General features: G+C 59.7%; 1 protein-coding gene across 2 annotated transcripts; it reads right to left on the minus strand.

The window, feature by feature from the left end:
- Positions 1-5326: 5326 nt before the first annotated feature.
- On the minus strand, positions 5327-13754 carry TMC8 (transmembrane channel like 8). 2 transcript variants are annotated; one of them, XM_068977920.1, is made up of 15 exons: positions 13603-13754; positions 13254-13402; positions 12729-12878; positions 12359-12444; positions 11695-11831; positions 11281-11428; positions 10742-10912; positions 10294-10433; positions 8180-8303; positions 7755-7852; positions 7376-7559; positions 6968-7098; positions 6719-6877; positions 6214-6292; positions 5327-5625 (listed from the first exon to the last, which is right to left on the minus strand). In XM_068977920.1, exons 1-15 carry the CDS (start codon positions 13752-13754, stop codon positions 5407-5409), a joined length of 2127 nt encoding a protein of 708 aa, XP_068834021.1. In that variant the 3' UTR covers positions 5327-5406. The 2 variants fall into 2 exon arrangements, with proteins under 2 accessions (XP_068834021.1, XP_068834022.1); XM_068977921.1 differs by lacking the exon at positions 6719-6877 and having other exon boundaries at positions 13603-13687.
- Between the last annotated feature and the right edge of the window lie 1196 nt (positions 13755-14950).

Below are 14950 nucleotides of genomic sequence, written 5' to 3' on the forward strand. Positions count from 1 at the left end.
CTGCCCTGGGGTCACCCCCACCCAGAGGGACTCCCGTTACAGATCAGTCACTGGGGTAGAGTGACTGGATATACCCCTGGTGGGACGTGCCCTCTGCCCCCCTCTACTGGCAATGCCCCCACAGCCCAAGGGGAAGCCATGCACTTCCCTGGCTCCATGTCACTGTGCCCATCATCCTCTGCTGTCCCTGCCCATCCCTTCCTGCTGAGCCGTCTCTTCTCTGAACCCACAGGGCCCTGCAGGTCTTGAAGCTGGGGTTCCAGAACTGTCCAGCTGTCTGGCAGCAGATGCCACTCACCAGCAACAACCTCTTACTCTGCCAGCCAAGGTCTCTACCACGGGTGGGGGCCTGACCCCAGGGTCTCCAGCTGGGGGTACTCCTTCCCGCAGTGTGCTGGGCAACTCTCCCCTCTCCTGTGAGGAGCTGCTGGTGGCTGTAGGAGAGGTGAGTGTGGTCAGGAGGACCCAGGGAGGAGAGACAGCCAGAGCCCGCCCAGAGAGCCTTGTCCTGAGCTCAGAGGAGGCCCAGGACCTCACAAACATCGCTCACAGAAGCTCTTTGAAGCCCAGAGCATTTTGTCTCATGAACCCATTTTGCAGATGAGTAAGTAGTGGGCCCAGAATGGCAAAGCAGTAACTGGGGTACACATGCATGCAACAGGAGCTTCCCCTCTGGCTTAGTCAGTAAAGAACCTGCCTGCAATGCAGGAGACCTGGGTTTGATCCCTGGGTCAGGAAGATCCCCCGAAGAAGGAAATGGCTACCCACTCCAGTATTCTTGCCTGGAGAACCCCATGGACAGAGGAGCCTGCGGGCTGCAGTCCATAGGGTTGCAAGAGTCAGACACGACTTAGTGACTAAACCAACATGCAATAAGGGGCTGGGCTGCGACTCGAGCCCAAATCCTCCCCTCTGTCTTGTGCTTCCGGAGCTGTCTGGGCCTTTGGGTCCCCCCTGTTCTGTGCTCCCTACACCCCTGGACTTTCAGCCTGCTGCCTCAAGACCTTGGCAGCAGCCCCCTCCCACGGTGTCCCTGAGCAGCTCACCTAGGGCAGCCAAAGAGAGCAGCCGCAGGAGCTCCAGGCCTCTGACGGACTGCCCTCCAGCCAGCAAGCAAGAGTTCCCTTGATGGAAGCCCTCTACCCAGAGCCCCTGGGTGCTCCCCGGTTGGGTGCATGCCTGCAGCGGGGAGATAACATGGAGATCACAGCATCCCAGGGCTGCGCCCAGAACAGCAATGCTCCCCACACCCCCAGGGCATTAGGAGGGGCTCAGAACCAATCCAGGGCTCACGGCTGCCACCACTGCTGAGCAGTAGGACCCCGGGGAAGAAGATGCCCACATCCTAACCCTGGAGTATGTTCTGGTAGCTGGCCAGGGGGATGGCCCTTGCTAGCCTGCTGATTTGGGCATGAGGGTATTATCCCAGAGATGCGAGGGGGCCTGATATAATCACGCTGTGCGTTTGGTGTGCTCAGCTGTGCCCACCGGGCTGCTCTGTCCATGGGACTCTCCAGGCAGGAGCACTAGAGTGGATGGCCATTCCCTTCTCCGGGGGATCTTCCCGACCTAGGGATTGAACCTGTGTCTCCTGTGTCTCTTGCGTTGGCAGGCAGATTCTTGAGCCACCTGGGAAGCCTGATGGAATCATGAGGGTCCTTTTGAAGGACTGGACCCCTTAGGGCTGGGGGCTCAGGGCAGAGAGGAGAGGGAACCAGGGAGGTGGGGGACAGCACCCAGCCAATCCCGCAGTGGCACCAGTGTCCCCAGGGAGGACAGGCACCTCCCCAACCAGGCCTTTCTTTTTATGAATGAAGTGACTTTACTGAAACACTTCCTGTTATACACTGATGTAGTCGCATGCGCCTTTCTTCTGCTCTCACGGAATGTGGATCTTTGATCCGTACATAGATGCTTTCCTCGAGGACAATGTCCTGACCCCAGGGAACCATTCGCTTCCTTTGCAGGCTCTTCTCTCATCCAGAACCTCACAGGTCAATGACACTCGCACCCCCAGCACAGCCCCGGAAGGGGCACCTGACCCAAGAAAGGCCAGCTACCCTTGCCTGGGCCCCTGGGTGTGGCTCAGGAGCAGCTGCTGGCCCGTGAGGTCTGGGCGTGTCAGGAAGCTGGTCTGTCGGAATGACCCAGCCCACCTGCCAGCAGCAGGAAGGATGTGGGTGGGGTGGGGGGTTGGGGATTGGGAACTAGAACCTGGACACAGTGTCCTGGAGCTCCCCTGGGGACTAGCTTTATCCGTCACCTTGGTGGTCCCTTGTCCCCAGTGGGCAAGAATCGCCACCCAGAATCCTGCTTGTACCCCTGGGGATGTGCCCTGGGGACCCATCTACCTCTCTGCATTTGGGGAGCAAGAGCTAATATTCTCTTAGTTTCCCAGTGAAATTCCCTCCCAGAAAGTCTGTTCTCACTCTGATGAGAGGGGTGGGGGAAGGAGTTGAGGATTCCACACAGAGGGGTGGCCTCAGCTGCGGGCAGGCTGTGGCCTGAAGGCTGAGAAGCTCGAGGTTTTTCCTCTAGGTTGTGCCCAAGGTATTGGATTCGAGCTGAGGCTGCTCATGCAAAGCCTCCCCCTTTTATCGGTGTGTTTGAGGAGCCAGGGCAGAGAGCGGCAGGTGGCCTTGAAGGACACTTCCCTCAGGCCTTGGTGGAACCAGGGCCATCTTTCTTGGCCCTCCCCGCGTGCCCCTCTCCAGCCATCACCTGTGCGCCCCTCAGATGGGGGCCAAGGCTGTTCTGTGCCTCCTCGCCACGGGCTGCAGGTGTGACAGCCCGGGTCACCCGGATGGAGCAGAGTTGGGGTGTCCTCAGAGCTCTCCTGTCATCCACTGGACTGACATTTTGTGATTTCTGCCCACAGAGGGCATCTCCCCTATAACAGACGGCCTTACCAGCATCTCCTTGTTTGCCTCGCATCCCATTCCTGGGAGGGTCCCCTGTGCTGGGCCGCCTTGGCTCATGTGGCTGGGAGCCCTTTCAGGGCTGGGCAGGGAGAGTCTGGGGCCCCCAAAGGTGGAGGCGCTGGGGTTTCCGCCTTCCAGCATCGGTACTGGGCTCTTGCACCTGGAGACATCTGGGCTTCACCTACTGCAGTAACCCCATGGCCTCTCCCTGCCCACGTGTGTCTTCTTTGCTACTGGTGGAGAGGCTCAAAGTCGTTACCTGCCCCGACTCTCCAAGCCCAGCCCCGGGTGTACTGGTTCCATCTTCACTGACGGTCCTCGTGGGGCCCACAGCCCAGCGTAGAGGCCTCAGATCGCCATTCTGTGCAGCCAAGCCCCGTCTGGCCCATCCCCACACCGTGGCTCAGCCTGCTCCTCGGCCTCATCTCCCATCTGAGTCCTCTCTCCTTTAAGGCCCCCTGCTGCTGCTTGCTGCTGCTGCTAAGTCGCTTCAGTTGTGTCCGACTCTGTGCGACCCCATAGACACCAGGCTCCCCCGGCCGGCCCTGGGATTCTCCAGGCAAGAACACTGGAGTGGGTTGCCATTTCCTTCTCCAATGCATGAAAGTGAACAGTGAAAGTGAAGTTGCTCAGTCGTGTCCGACTCTTAGCGATCCCATGGACTGCAGCCTACCGGGCTCCTCCATCCATGGGATTTTCCAGGCAAGAGTACTGGAGTGGGGTGCCACTGCCCCCAGGTCTACAAAACCCTCCTGCTGGCTCCCTGCTGAGCCCCAGGTTGCCTTGCAGGCGGGCACAGTCATAGGGCCCTGTCTCTCTCACTTCCTTTAGGCCAATGACCATGTTGTAATAGGACCTCAATTGCTCTTCCAGGAAGAGCAGGACACCCGTCAGGACGCTATACAAGTAACTACACGGAGGAGAGTGGCGTCATCCCCAGGTTTTGGCTGAGCAAACTGAGGCTCAAGGTTTGAGTTCCTCCAAGTCCCGAAGCTCATCCCCCTCACATCCGGCGATGCACCTGGGTAGTTCTCTGAAGGCACATGAAGGTGATCAGGACTGTGAGGTTTCAAGGTAACCTTCACGTTCTCCCACTTAGTGCCCATCAGCATCACCTCCCCACCCCTCAGGACTCCTTAAACCACAGGGCTGGGCTCCACTCCATTCGAGAAGGTGGGGTAGGGCCTGGGAATAGGCTTTTCTGACAAGTTCCCAGGTGTTGTTGGTGCTGCTGGTTGGGGACCACACGTTGACCCTAAGCTGCTAGTTAACGATGTGTCTCAGAGTGTGTGTCACTTCCTTTGTGGCCAGGCTGGTCGCCCTCTCCAAACTGAGCACACAGCTCCCTGTGTCTCCTACAGTCTCATCACCAGCCCCAGAACAGGGCCCTGCACTTGTTGACAGATGGATGGGTCATGTGACGCTGGGTGAGAGAGAGACAGCGACAGAAGGAGCTGTAAGAGCCAAGCCTCCAGTGACCACATGAAGCCTCTGGACTGAGGGCGCCAGGCCAGAGCCGCCCGGACGCCGTGTCCAGGCCAGGAATCCAGCCAGGCACTGGGCCCCTGCTGCTGGAAGCAGAGGCTGGGTTGGTCAAGCACCTTCTGGGGTTTCTTCTGACCCTCCCTCCTGACGGTTCTTTGGGCCAGCAGTTCTCAACCCCTGCTGCTGTTGAGAGTCACCTGGGAACTTGAGAAAGTCCCGATGCTGGGCTGCTGGTTGTACCTGGATCACTGGCATCAGAATTGCTGGCATAGAGCCAGCATCCGACAGGCTTCTCAGGTTGTTCTCTGAGGCTGAGAACCACGGATTGAGAACCTCTGCAACCTCAGCACTGGAGGCTTGGGAATCCTGGACACGGCCCTGCCTTCCTGGGCAGGGGGCTCCTCTACCTCCCTGGGGCCCACACTCTATGTCTCAGGGTGCAGATCAGCTCTGAGCGCTGCCCCTTGCAGACTCATAACACCTCTGGGTCTTAATGGCCTCATACATGACGGAGGAATTACAGGAGGCTGTGGGGGTGCCTGCAGTCAGAGCAAGGCAAGCCCCATCTGCAGGGTTGCTTTCACTGCGGCCAGGCCTTTCCCTTCTGACAGACCGAGGTCTCCGAGCCTTTATAAGGGCACTCTGCACAGTAAACAACTCCTGAGCACCCCAATGGATGCGTATTTATAAAGCACATTCGTGGGTCACTATGCTAATACGTTATGTATATTATAAAACTTTAACAAAAATAGAAAACTTTAAAGGACAAAGATAAAATATAAATACAAGTTCCCATATTTTCTTCCTGCTGTCCCTGGGTGTATGCACCCCACCTTAGGACACCCTGTTGGAGGGTCCACTGAAAGGGAACCAGGGATCAGGAGCGTGGGACGAGGGGGCAGGAGGTGGGGGTGCTGCACGTGGGGGCCTGGCGAAGTTCTGGGCTGTGGTGGTGGAGGGGGCTAAGTGCTACAGCTCCGAACCGCTGGAGAAGCGGAATCTATGGGCGGGGACTGAGACAACCGGCGGGATCTTCAAGGGAGGATCCTGGCCGGCGGGGCCTGGGTCCCGGGGAGCCTGGGCACGGAAATCCGGGGCAGAAGGATCTCGGGCGCGATGCTCGGGACACAGGGGACTCAGGCCCCAGAGAGTCGCCGGAGCCCGGCTCCGGTAGCAGCCGCGACAGGTCATCCACCAGGTGCCACTTCTCCTGGACTTGCTGAGGCCGAGGCAGGGAGCGAGCAGGCGGGTTAGGAGCTGCACCTCCTCTCACCCGCAGGCGGGCGGGGGAGGATGCAGCCGAGCTAGCCGTAGCCACTCTGAGGCCCCGCCCCAACCGGAGCTCGCCCGGCTTCCCCGCCCCGCTGCGGCCTCGCCCCACTAATCTTCCGCCCTACGCTAGACTCCGCCCCGCCCAGGTCCCGCCCCTGCCCGCCCACGTACTTTAGAGACCACGCCCACCAGAGACAACGCCACTCAAGACCACGCCTATCAGATACGCCCCCTCTCAAAGACCACGCCCACAGGCAACGCCCTATCTCAAGGTCACGCCCATCAGGCCACGCCCCGGCATGAGACCACGCCCCCACCAGAGTCCCGCTTCCCCGACAGCAGGCCAAAACCACACTTGTGTTAAACCGGGTCTCCAGGCTTAAAGCCACGTTTCTGTCGCCCGGCTCCTCCTGGCCTGAGGCCAAGCCTTAGGCCCCGGCTCCCTCTCTCCATCTTCCCCGCTTTTATCGGCGGCCCGCGGCCCCAATAGGGTCTCGCCAGCAGTCCCCGTGGCCCCAGTCCTGCGGATGCTTACCCACACCAGCTGCTTCCGCAGTCTCCGGATGGCTCTGGAACTGGCCTGGGACTGGGAGATGCACACGGTCAGGACAAGGCTTTGGAGAGAAGGGGAGGCATGGTCAGTCAGCCCACTACTTCCTCCTTCCCCTCCTCAATCTCTTAGAAAACACCCCCCGGGGGTCCTCTCTCTTCCAGGATCCCAGATACAGCTTTCTCTCCCCTCTCCTTCCTCCCCCGGGTCGCTCAGCCCCTCTCCTCTGCATGGCAGGCTCACAGTGCGTCTGCACCGGGCACTGTATTCCCCCAATGGTCATTTCAGGGGCTTTTACAGGTGAGGATGTAAGGGCGCTTGCCCAGTGGCACCAGGGAACCTCCAGGCCACCAGACCTGACCCCTCTCCATCCCCGGCTCTCCTTGTCTGGCTCCTGGATCCCCTGGGACTGGCTGGGGTGCCCATGGACGAAAGGATCCTCCCCTCCCAGGTGCCCGTTCCCTTGGTCCCCCGCTGTCCTGAAAGGCACCTGAGCAGGATGAGAAGCGGGAAGCTGAAGGCGTGGGAGCCCAGGTAGTAGAGGATGCGCTGGCTGGGGGGTGGGAGCCAGAGGGCCACTAGCTCAGGGACCACCTGCCAGGGGGCCAAGTAGTTGGCGAAGAGGCCACAGTCCCAGGAGGAGCGGATGCTGGGAGAGAGATGGACAGAGGAGGGCCAGGGTCAGCGCCCAGGCGAGGAGCCGCCGGCCCGGCCGCCTAGGGCCCTCTGCTCCGCTCACCTGCTGACCACATAGCCCAGGGGCACAGCAGCCAGGAGCAGGCCCAGGAGGAGCACCAGCTGGAAGAAGAAGATGGAGCTGGAGGCGCGGAATCGCCGAGGAGATGCCCTGGAGTTCCTCAGCAGGGTGTACTGTGGGGAGGGGGAGCAAGGCCACAGGGGGGCGTCCTCAGCGCAGTGTGCAGACCAGAGGTGACCGGTCAGCGCAGTGTGCAGACCAGAGGTGACCGGTCAGCACGGTCTGCAGCCCGGAAGTGACTGGTCAGCGCAGTGTGCAGACCAGAGGTGCAGTGTGCAGACTGGAAGTGGCTGGCTGGGCAGCCGTAGGATGTGAGGGCTGCCCCGCCGATGGCGCTCAAGGCGCCCACGCAGGTGTGCCCCTGCGCCCTCCCTGTCCCAGAGTCCTCACCTTCTTGATGTAGAAGGTGAGGAAGATGAAGACGCTGTTGAGCAGGGGCAGCAGGGGGCAGTAGAAGAGGCCCATCCAGGTGACCGTCTGCCCTTCCACGATGTCCAGCACGTTCTTGGGCACCAGGAACTCCTCTCGGTCCAGCCAAGCCCAGAAGCGGCCGGAGAACCGCTCGACCAACATCCTGGGGGAGGGAGGGAACAGGTCCCCACCACCAGGGAGGAGTGTGTGAACCTCGCTGGTTTGGGCCCTGGACCTTCACACACATGCACTCACATGCGACACACGAGTGTAGAACTGCTCACAGCCTTGGTCGTGGCCACTGGCCATCCCCCCAGACACGCCCACACCACCCCCGGGGTGTCCCCACGTGGCTCACCTCCTAGGCAGGCTGACAAGGAAGGCGAAGGCCACCGTGAGGAGGAAGTTGAAGATGCTGAGTTTGTACAGCTGCTCCCCCACCGAATTCTCCCAGCACTGGTCAGAGGAGGCATCTGTCACTACCCTCGGTCCCCAACCACCCCTCACCCACCCGATGCGGGGATCCTGAAGTATAGGAGCCGTGCCTGGAGTCTTATTAGCTAAGTTAAAATCCAGGCCTGGAGAACAAGACAAGCAACCAGTTGGGGCTGCCTCCTCTGCACAGGGCAGTGTGATGCGAATGGCGCTCCCTGGAGGTGACTGCTGAGTGCACAGCTCTGCCCACAGCCTTTCACAAAGGTGAGACCAGACAGGGGCAAGGAGATCAAAGAGGTGGGGCTTTGCAGAGGACAAAGGAGAGGCCCGGAGGGAGACACCAGCCACCTGGTAGTCACAGGCGTTGTAGCCGTAGGACTCACAGCTGGTCTTGCTTCTGCCGATGCACAGCACAGTCTGGCCCAGCGAGAAGGAGAACATTCCCAGGCTGGCCAGCTTGAGCACCACGCACCTGGGGGTTGGGGTGGGGGCAGAGACTGTGTCAGGGGAGTAGCCCGGGTACAGGGCACATCTACCCAGGACACAGGTGTGGCTGACATCTGCACAACCTCAAGTTTTTTCCTGAGACTGGCCACCTCTAAATCCAGGGCCCAGCTTCCTTCCAACCTGCTCCATCCATGTCAATGTTTCCCAAAGTGCGTTCCCCAGACGACCCACAGGAGAATGGTTCTGTTTAGATCAGTATGGGAAACAGTGAACGGTCCAGCCATCCTTCCCACAACACCCAGCTTGGAGAGTCACAGGAGACACACACAGGCCTTTAAGTCACTAATGCAGGTGAGGTCATTCTCCTAAGGCCTGTTCCCAGGTGGCTTAGCGGGCAAATAATCTGAGACATGGGTTCAGTCCCTGGGTCAGGAAGAGCCCCTGGAGAAGTAAATGGCAACCCACTCCAGTATTTTTGCCTGGAGAATTCTACAGACAGAGGAGACTAGCGGGCTATAGTCCACGGGGTCGCAAAGAGTTGGACGCGACTGAGCACACTATTTACACTGTCCATATACCACAAACATGTGCGTGCATACTCCTGAATAATATATAACTGGACGACACAGGTAGGGTGGCCTAACCCAGAACCATCACTGCATGTTATATACAAGTGTGGACTTTCTTTTTTTTTAATTTTTGTCTGTATTCTGTGACTGAACCTGCGTCACCTGCTTTGGAAGCAGGGAGTCGTAACCCCTGGACCGCAGGGGAAGTCTCACAAAGTGTGGACTTTGAGTGCTGACGCATGGCAAGAGGCTGGTGGAAACAGTGGTTCTTCCGTTGAGGAAGGCACGGGTGGGTAGGGGCTTATTTTTATCTTTCATCCTTTGAGCATTTTGAATTGCATGTGCTATTACCTATGTGTAGTCAAAGCTATAGTTTTTTTTCCGTAGTCATGTATGAATGTGAGAGTTGGACTATAGAGAAAGCTGAGTACCAAAGAATTGATGCTTTTGAACTGTGGTGTTGGAGAAGACTCTTGTGAGTCCCTTGGACTGCAAGGCGATCCAACCAGTCCATCCTAAAGGAAATCAGTCCTGAATATTCATTGGAAGGACTGATGCTGAAGCTGAAACTCCAATATTTTGGCCATCTCATGCGAAGAACTGACTCATTTGAAAAGACCCTGATGCTGGGAAAGATTGAAGCCAGGAGGAGAAGGGGATGACAGAGGATGAGATGGTTAGATGGCATCACCGACTCGATGGACATAAATTTGAGTAAGCTCTGGGAGTTGGTGACAGACAGGGAGGCCTGGTGTGCTGCAGTCCATGGGGTCGCAAAGAGTCAGACACGACTGGGCGACTGAACTGAACTGAACTGATTACCTATGTGTACATGTTATTACCTGTTCCAGTAATAAAGTTTCAAACCAAACACAGTCTACCTTGGAGGGACTTGGAATGGGCTGTGGACATCTTCTGTGCCAGGGAAGGCCGAGGAAAAGTAGGCCCTGCCGAATGATGGGTGGTTGGCAGAGAACCTGAGCTGGAGCTGGGGGGCTAGGGAGGTGGTGGCTGGGTCCAAGGCGGGACCTGAGTCCTGAGAGGGGAGACAGAGCAGAGCCTGGGGGTGGAGGTGGGCTTGACCCCTTCAAACCTCAGTTTCCTCATCTATCCAGTGGTGACGAGGATGGTCTTAACGTCACAGGTCACGTGAGGGTTATCAAGGTGAGGGTTGTAAACCCTCAGGGCACATGGGAGGGAGCTGTGTTCCTAGGGGGGTGACTGTAGTACCCTGTCTCCCCGAAAAAACAGTCACTGGCTTGCTTTGGATGGTGGGGACTGAAGAACCTTAGATGGGGCCCCCTGAGACTGTGTGTGAGGGCGGCTGTCTGCCTTCCCTTGCTCGGGGCCCCCAGTACCAGGCGATAATCAAGACAGGTGGCAGGACAGAGTGTTTCCCTGCCCTCCACACACTGTCACACCGGTCACCCCCCGGGTGGCACTCACCAGATAAGGGTGAGGTTGACCTCAGTGTTGGGAGGGTAGTTCTCCAGCTGGACCAGGAAAACGAACAGCAGGGGACCCAGAAAGTTGACCAGGGCGATGACCCCAGGGGGCAGGTACTGGAGCAGCAGAAACAAGGACTCCTGTGGGGAGAAGCAGGTAAGGGGGTGCCGTGGGCTGGAGGGCCCCCAGCAGCTCGCCCATCCCCTACGACCCCTTCAAGTGTTGCTCTGAGGCAAGGCGGGCATCTGGGAGCAGCTGGACTATTCCCAGTGACAGCGTGGCGGTGGGGGGATAGCCTCAGGCAGAGCCAGTCTGACCTGGTCGTGACCTTGGGCAAATTGCTTTAACCTCTCGGAGCCTCGGTTTCTTCTCCTGCAACGTGGGGCCATCCCATCCCCTCCCCCAGAACTGGCTGGGATGAAATGAATGCATGTCAGTCGCCTGGCACCTCCTTGTTGTCCTGCGAGTACTTGGTGGCCCAGAAGATGGCGCTGATGGCTCCAACCACCAGGAGCCCGATGAGGATGTTGACCCGCAGGTAAGTGAGCAGGTGGCAGGCCCTCTGAGCCCGGGTCTGCTGCTGCAGCAGCAGCAAGTGACGCCCCTCCTCCAGCTCCATCTGTGATGGGGGCAGGGCAGGGGTGGGTTAGGGCTGGCCCACGTGGAAGGGGGGGCGGGGCCAGCAAACAGCCCCAGGTCGGTGTGCGTGGGGAAACAGGCTGCAAGCCCTAGGCAAAGTTGGGGTGATAGTAGGCTGGGGACAGACGGGTTGGTTTTATCCAGAGCCCCCCACCCCAGCACCATACAGGTGAGTGCTCACACCCCCACATGGCCCAGCACCCCACCTCCCTCAAGCTGAAAAATCTGTGTGCACACTCTCACATTCCCACACTCAAGCCACACACTTATATACAAAGTCCCATGTGCTCTCACACTCATTCACACTTACACTCACATCTCACATTCATGCACATCCTCAACGCACACCTTGAATTCATTGCTGATCTCATGCCTCTTGATGGTGGCGGCCTCCTGCCCCCGGATGCAAAAGTCCCAGGAAGAGAAGACCTTTGCGCTGAGAGGTGACCGGTAGTCCTGGCCCAGGAACATCTTCTGTGGCAGCCCCTTCACCATCCTGCAGGGGGCGGTGGGGGGCAGGGCTCAGCCTTGGCTCAGCCCTGGTCTGGTGTGGGAAGCCCTGGGCAGCCCCAGGGGCAGGCTTGGACCTTGGCCTGACTGGGGGGTGGGGTAGGGATACAGGAGTGGTGGCTCTGCCCCTGAGCTCTGCACCTGGGAATTCAGAGTTCTGGGCCTGAGGCCTGTTGTCAGGGACTCCCCACCAGCTTGAGTGTACCACACTGAGGAGGAATGATCAGGGGAGACCTGGGGCTCTCCTCTCACCTCCGCAGAATCCCACAGAAGCAGAGGAGCAGGCATGCCAGTGGGCTCAGGAGGTAGGCCAGGCGGATACTGTATGTCGAGCTGCTCTCGGGCCCCGCCCGGTACGCTCCGTAAAAGAGATAGGTGTTGTTGAAGGCCTGCGGACGTCAGACAACGATAATGGACCCAGGCTGTGTGCTGAGTGTTTTCTTGCTGTTAACACATTAACCCTCACAATAACCCCATCGGGTAGAGAATAAGAGTATCCTCATTTCACAGAGGCCCAGAGGGGTTAGGCAACTTGCCCAAGGACACACAGCTTGGAAGAAAAAGCCAGAACTGGAACACGACAGCCCACACAGGAACTACTCAGTGGCTTCCAGGAATGAGGGTAGGGTGGTGCTTATTCCAGAAGCCTGCACTTTTCCATTCTTGTCCTTTCTACCCCCGCCCCACCTGGGCTCTGAGGGCTATGGGGTCATGCATGGGCCTGGACGGTGCACAGCGGCCTCAGCCTCTCTTGTGACTCTGCTGCTGATCCAGACAGCCTGTCTATGAAGGAGTGTCCCCCTAGACGCCAACATGCCGTTGGAGGGGTAGGGGTCATCTTAGACTGGGGTCTTCTGAGGCCATATCCCCAGGTCCCCCAGCCTCCTTGCTCCTTGGCCAGGACAGACTCACTCACCCTGCCGGTAAAAACATTCCAGAGTAGATTGTTGAACTTGGAAACACCGGGCTGGGGTAGGTGGCCACTACCAGGACACTGGAGAGCTGTTAAGAAGGGAGAGGGGTCCCATAGGGGAGGGTCCCCAAGGCGTAGGGGAGGCTTTGCCCCTCCCACTCCATAGCTCCCAATCTTGGAGGCCTGAACAGGGTCCTGAGGGCATGTTAGGAGGCTGGCATGCAAATAGTAAGGTCAGGCAGAGTCTCAGGGCTGGACCCAAGCAGGTTGATACCCAGAGGGTTGGGGCTGTCCCAGCACAAGAATGCTGGACCAGCCCCCAGGGTTCAGGTGGGCTCAGGGGAACTGTTCTCTCCATGGGAGGGGCACTCACTGAAGTTCAGAGCCGGTCCTGGGTCAGGGGGCCGGAGCCAGACCAGGGGCAGCAGGACAAAGCCACTGGTCAGAAGCAGGGTCAGCAGGTTAAGTAGCAGCAGGAAGCGAAGGAAGGTGAAATAGGACTGGATTCCAGTGCCAAAGAGGCCTGCGGGGGACAGCAGGGGAGTCAGGAGGCGCCCAGCCGTGAGCCCGACTGGTCATCCTAGGGCTGACCAACCCAGCGGGGGTGTGGGTGACTAGCCTTCCCAGGACCTCAGCTTAATGGCCAGTTCCGGAGGCTTGCCTAGCAGTACCTCTAACAGCCACGAGGGCGCGCCATCGTCCATCAACGTTTTGGGGGGCTGGCTCTGGGGACAGAGGCGGGTGTGTGACCTCAAAGCCACGTGATTGGAGGGGTGACTGGTGGGGAGGGAAACAGTGCGACGGCAAAGGGGGGTGATTCCCTCTTCTGGTTTCTAAACTAGACGCTGAGACTGCAGAGAGGGGAGGAGGGAGGTGGGGATTGGGGTTCAGGTCGTACCGCCGATCTCGTAGAGAGCCCCCTCCCAGAGTCCACAGCCCCGGGTCAGCCGCCGAGCTGCCTCCCCGAGTCGCCGGCCCACAGTCTGCCGCCTGCGACGCCACTGCTGCCAGCAGGAGGTCTTCACCCCCTCGGGCTCCCGTAGCTGCCTGGGATGGGGTGTTGATGGGGAGGGGGGTGCCCTGAGTCAGCCAGCATGCTCACCTGGGCAGGCGGAGCAGCACCCTGGGCCAAAGTCTTTCCAGGGCTGATGTTTCCACCCCGCCCCCGTCCAACAGGTGCATTTCCCCCCCACCCCACCCCCACTGCTCGGCCTCCGCCGCGTTTGGCAGGGTTCTCCGGCACCCACCGAATAAAGCGCTTGTCCACCATGGCGTACGGCAGCACCCGCACCGGCTGCTGGGAGAGGCACAGCCTCTCCATCTCCTGCTCACACAGCTCCTCGCCCCCTGGCTCGGCTTCTGGCTCCCCCGGGGCCTGCAGCGACCACTGCCTCTGCATCTCTGCGGTGGGGAGGAAGTTGGGGCGGCAACGCCTGGGAGAGATGTGGGGCGGTTGTTGAGGGAGCCTCACAGTCTTGGCCCTGGCTTGGTCAGTAATGAAGAGAAATCCTGTGGCTCAGTGTCCAGCCACATCTCAAAGCAACATATGGCCTCAGTGTTCCCATCTGTCAAATGGGGAGAAAGGAGTCCAAAGGGCTCCGAAAGATGGGACTCACAAAGGAAGCCAACGCCAGGTGTGGCCACCATTTTAACACGGTGGGGCCACAAGGCCAGCTCTGCGCTACTCCAGCCTGCTCCCAGGGGCCACATGCCTTCACCAGCACCCTTTGGCAAGAGACAATTCCACGTGCTGATTCTCCCACTGGGACCGAAATAGTTCCGGCCCCGAACCCCAACAGTTCCCAGGATTCAGCATTTGCAGCAGCATCTCGAATCTGGACCTGCTGGGACCTCCTCTGTCTTCTACCCGGTGGTCCAGCTGGTGGTCCAGCTCCCGGGACTGGGTCCGCCAGGGTTCCCCAAGGAACCCAGATGGGGGGGCGTGGCTACAGCACCAGCGGTGGGGAAGGGAGGAAGGAAGGGGCCCCTCTGCCGCTCAGCTGCGGTTCTCACCCCTCCCCCGGCCAGCCACCAGCAGCTTCTGGGCTTCAATTCTCTCTCCCACTCCTCTGACGATCCGCCTCCTCAACCCACCCCAACTCTGCACCCACTCACCTGGAGTCCAGAGACCAAGTGCCCGGAGGAGACCGTCCTCCGACCGTCTCCCGCCACGCCGGGCAGGGCTGCGAGAGAGTCGAGGGGAGGGGGTCACATGACAGGAACCGTAGCTCCCCACCCTCTGGTCGCCGCCTCTCCCCTCTGTACTCTTCTCTCCCCGACCTCCGGCAGTTTCTCCGCTCTGCACCGAGGCCCGCACTTCCTGCGGGGGTGCGAGGCGCGGGAGGGCAGGTGAGAGGCGCCGCGGCTGGGCGCTGCGCTGGGGTCCGGCCCTGCCCCTTTCCGCCGGGCACCCGGGCTGGCGACACGGCGTCTGGGTCCAGGGTCTGACCCCGCAGTGCTGCGGGCGGCAGGCTGCGAGCGGCAGGCTGCGAGCCCCGCCCCTTATTCGCCGGGAGCTCCGGCGGGCTGCGCTGGGCTCGCAAGGCGCGAGAGTACAAAAACTTAGTGGGTGGATCCCATCACTTGGAACTGCCG

Source organism: Capricornis sumatraensis, chromosome 8 (assembly GCF_032405125.1).
Source record: "Capricornis sumatraensis isolate serow.1 chromosome 8, serow.2, whole genome shotgun sequence".
NCBI classification, from domain to species: domain Eukaryota; kingdom Metazoa; phylum Chordata; class Mammalia; order Artiodactyla; family Bovidae; genus Capricornis; species Capricornis sumatraensis.

Bases quoted from the DNA above. Each gene is read 5' to 3' on its own strand.
- TMC8 (XM_068977920.1), bottom strand. From the start codon at position 13,754: ATGCAGAGGCAGTGGTCGCTGCAGGCCCCGGGGGAGCCAGAAGCCGAG. The intron at 12,879-13,253 runs GTACGACCTGAA...TGTCCCCCGCAG, and splicing joins GGCTCTCTACGAGATCGGCG to GCCTCTTTGGCACTGGAATC. The intron at 5,626-6,213 runs GTAAGCATCCGC...CCTCGGCCTCAG, and splicing joins TGCGGAAGCAGCTGGTGTGG to CAAGTCCAGGAGAAGTGGCA.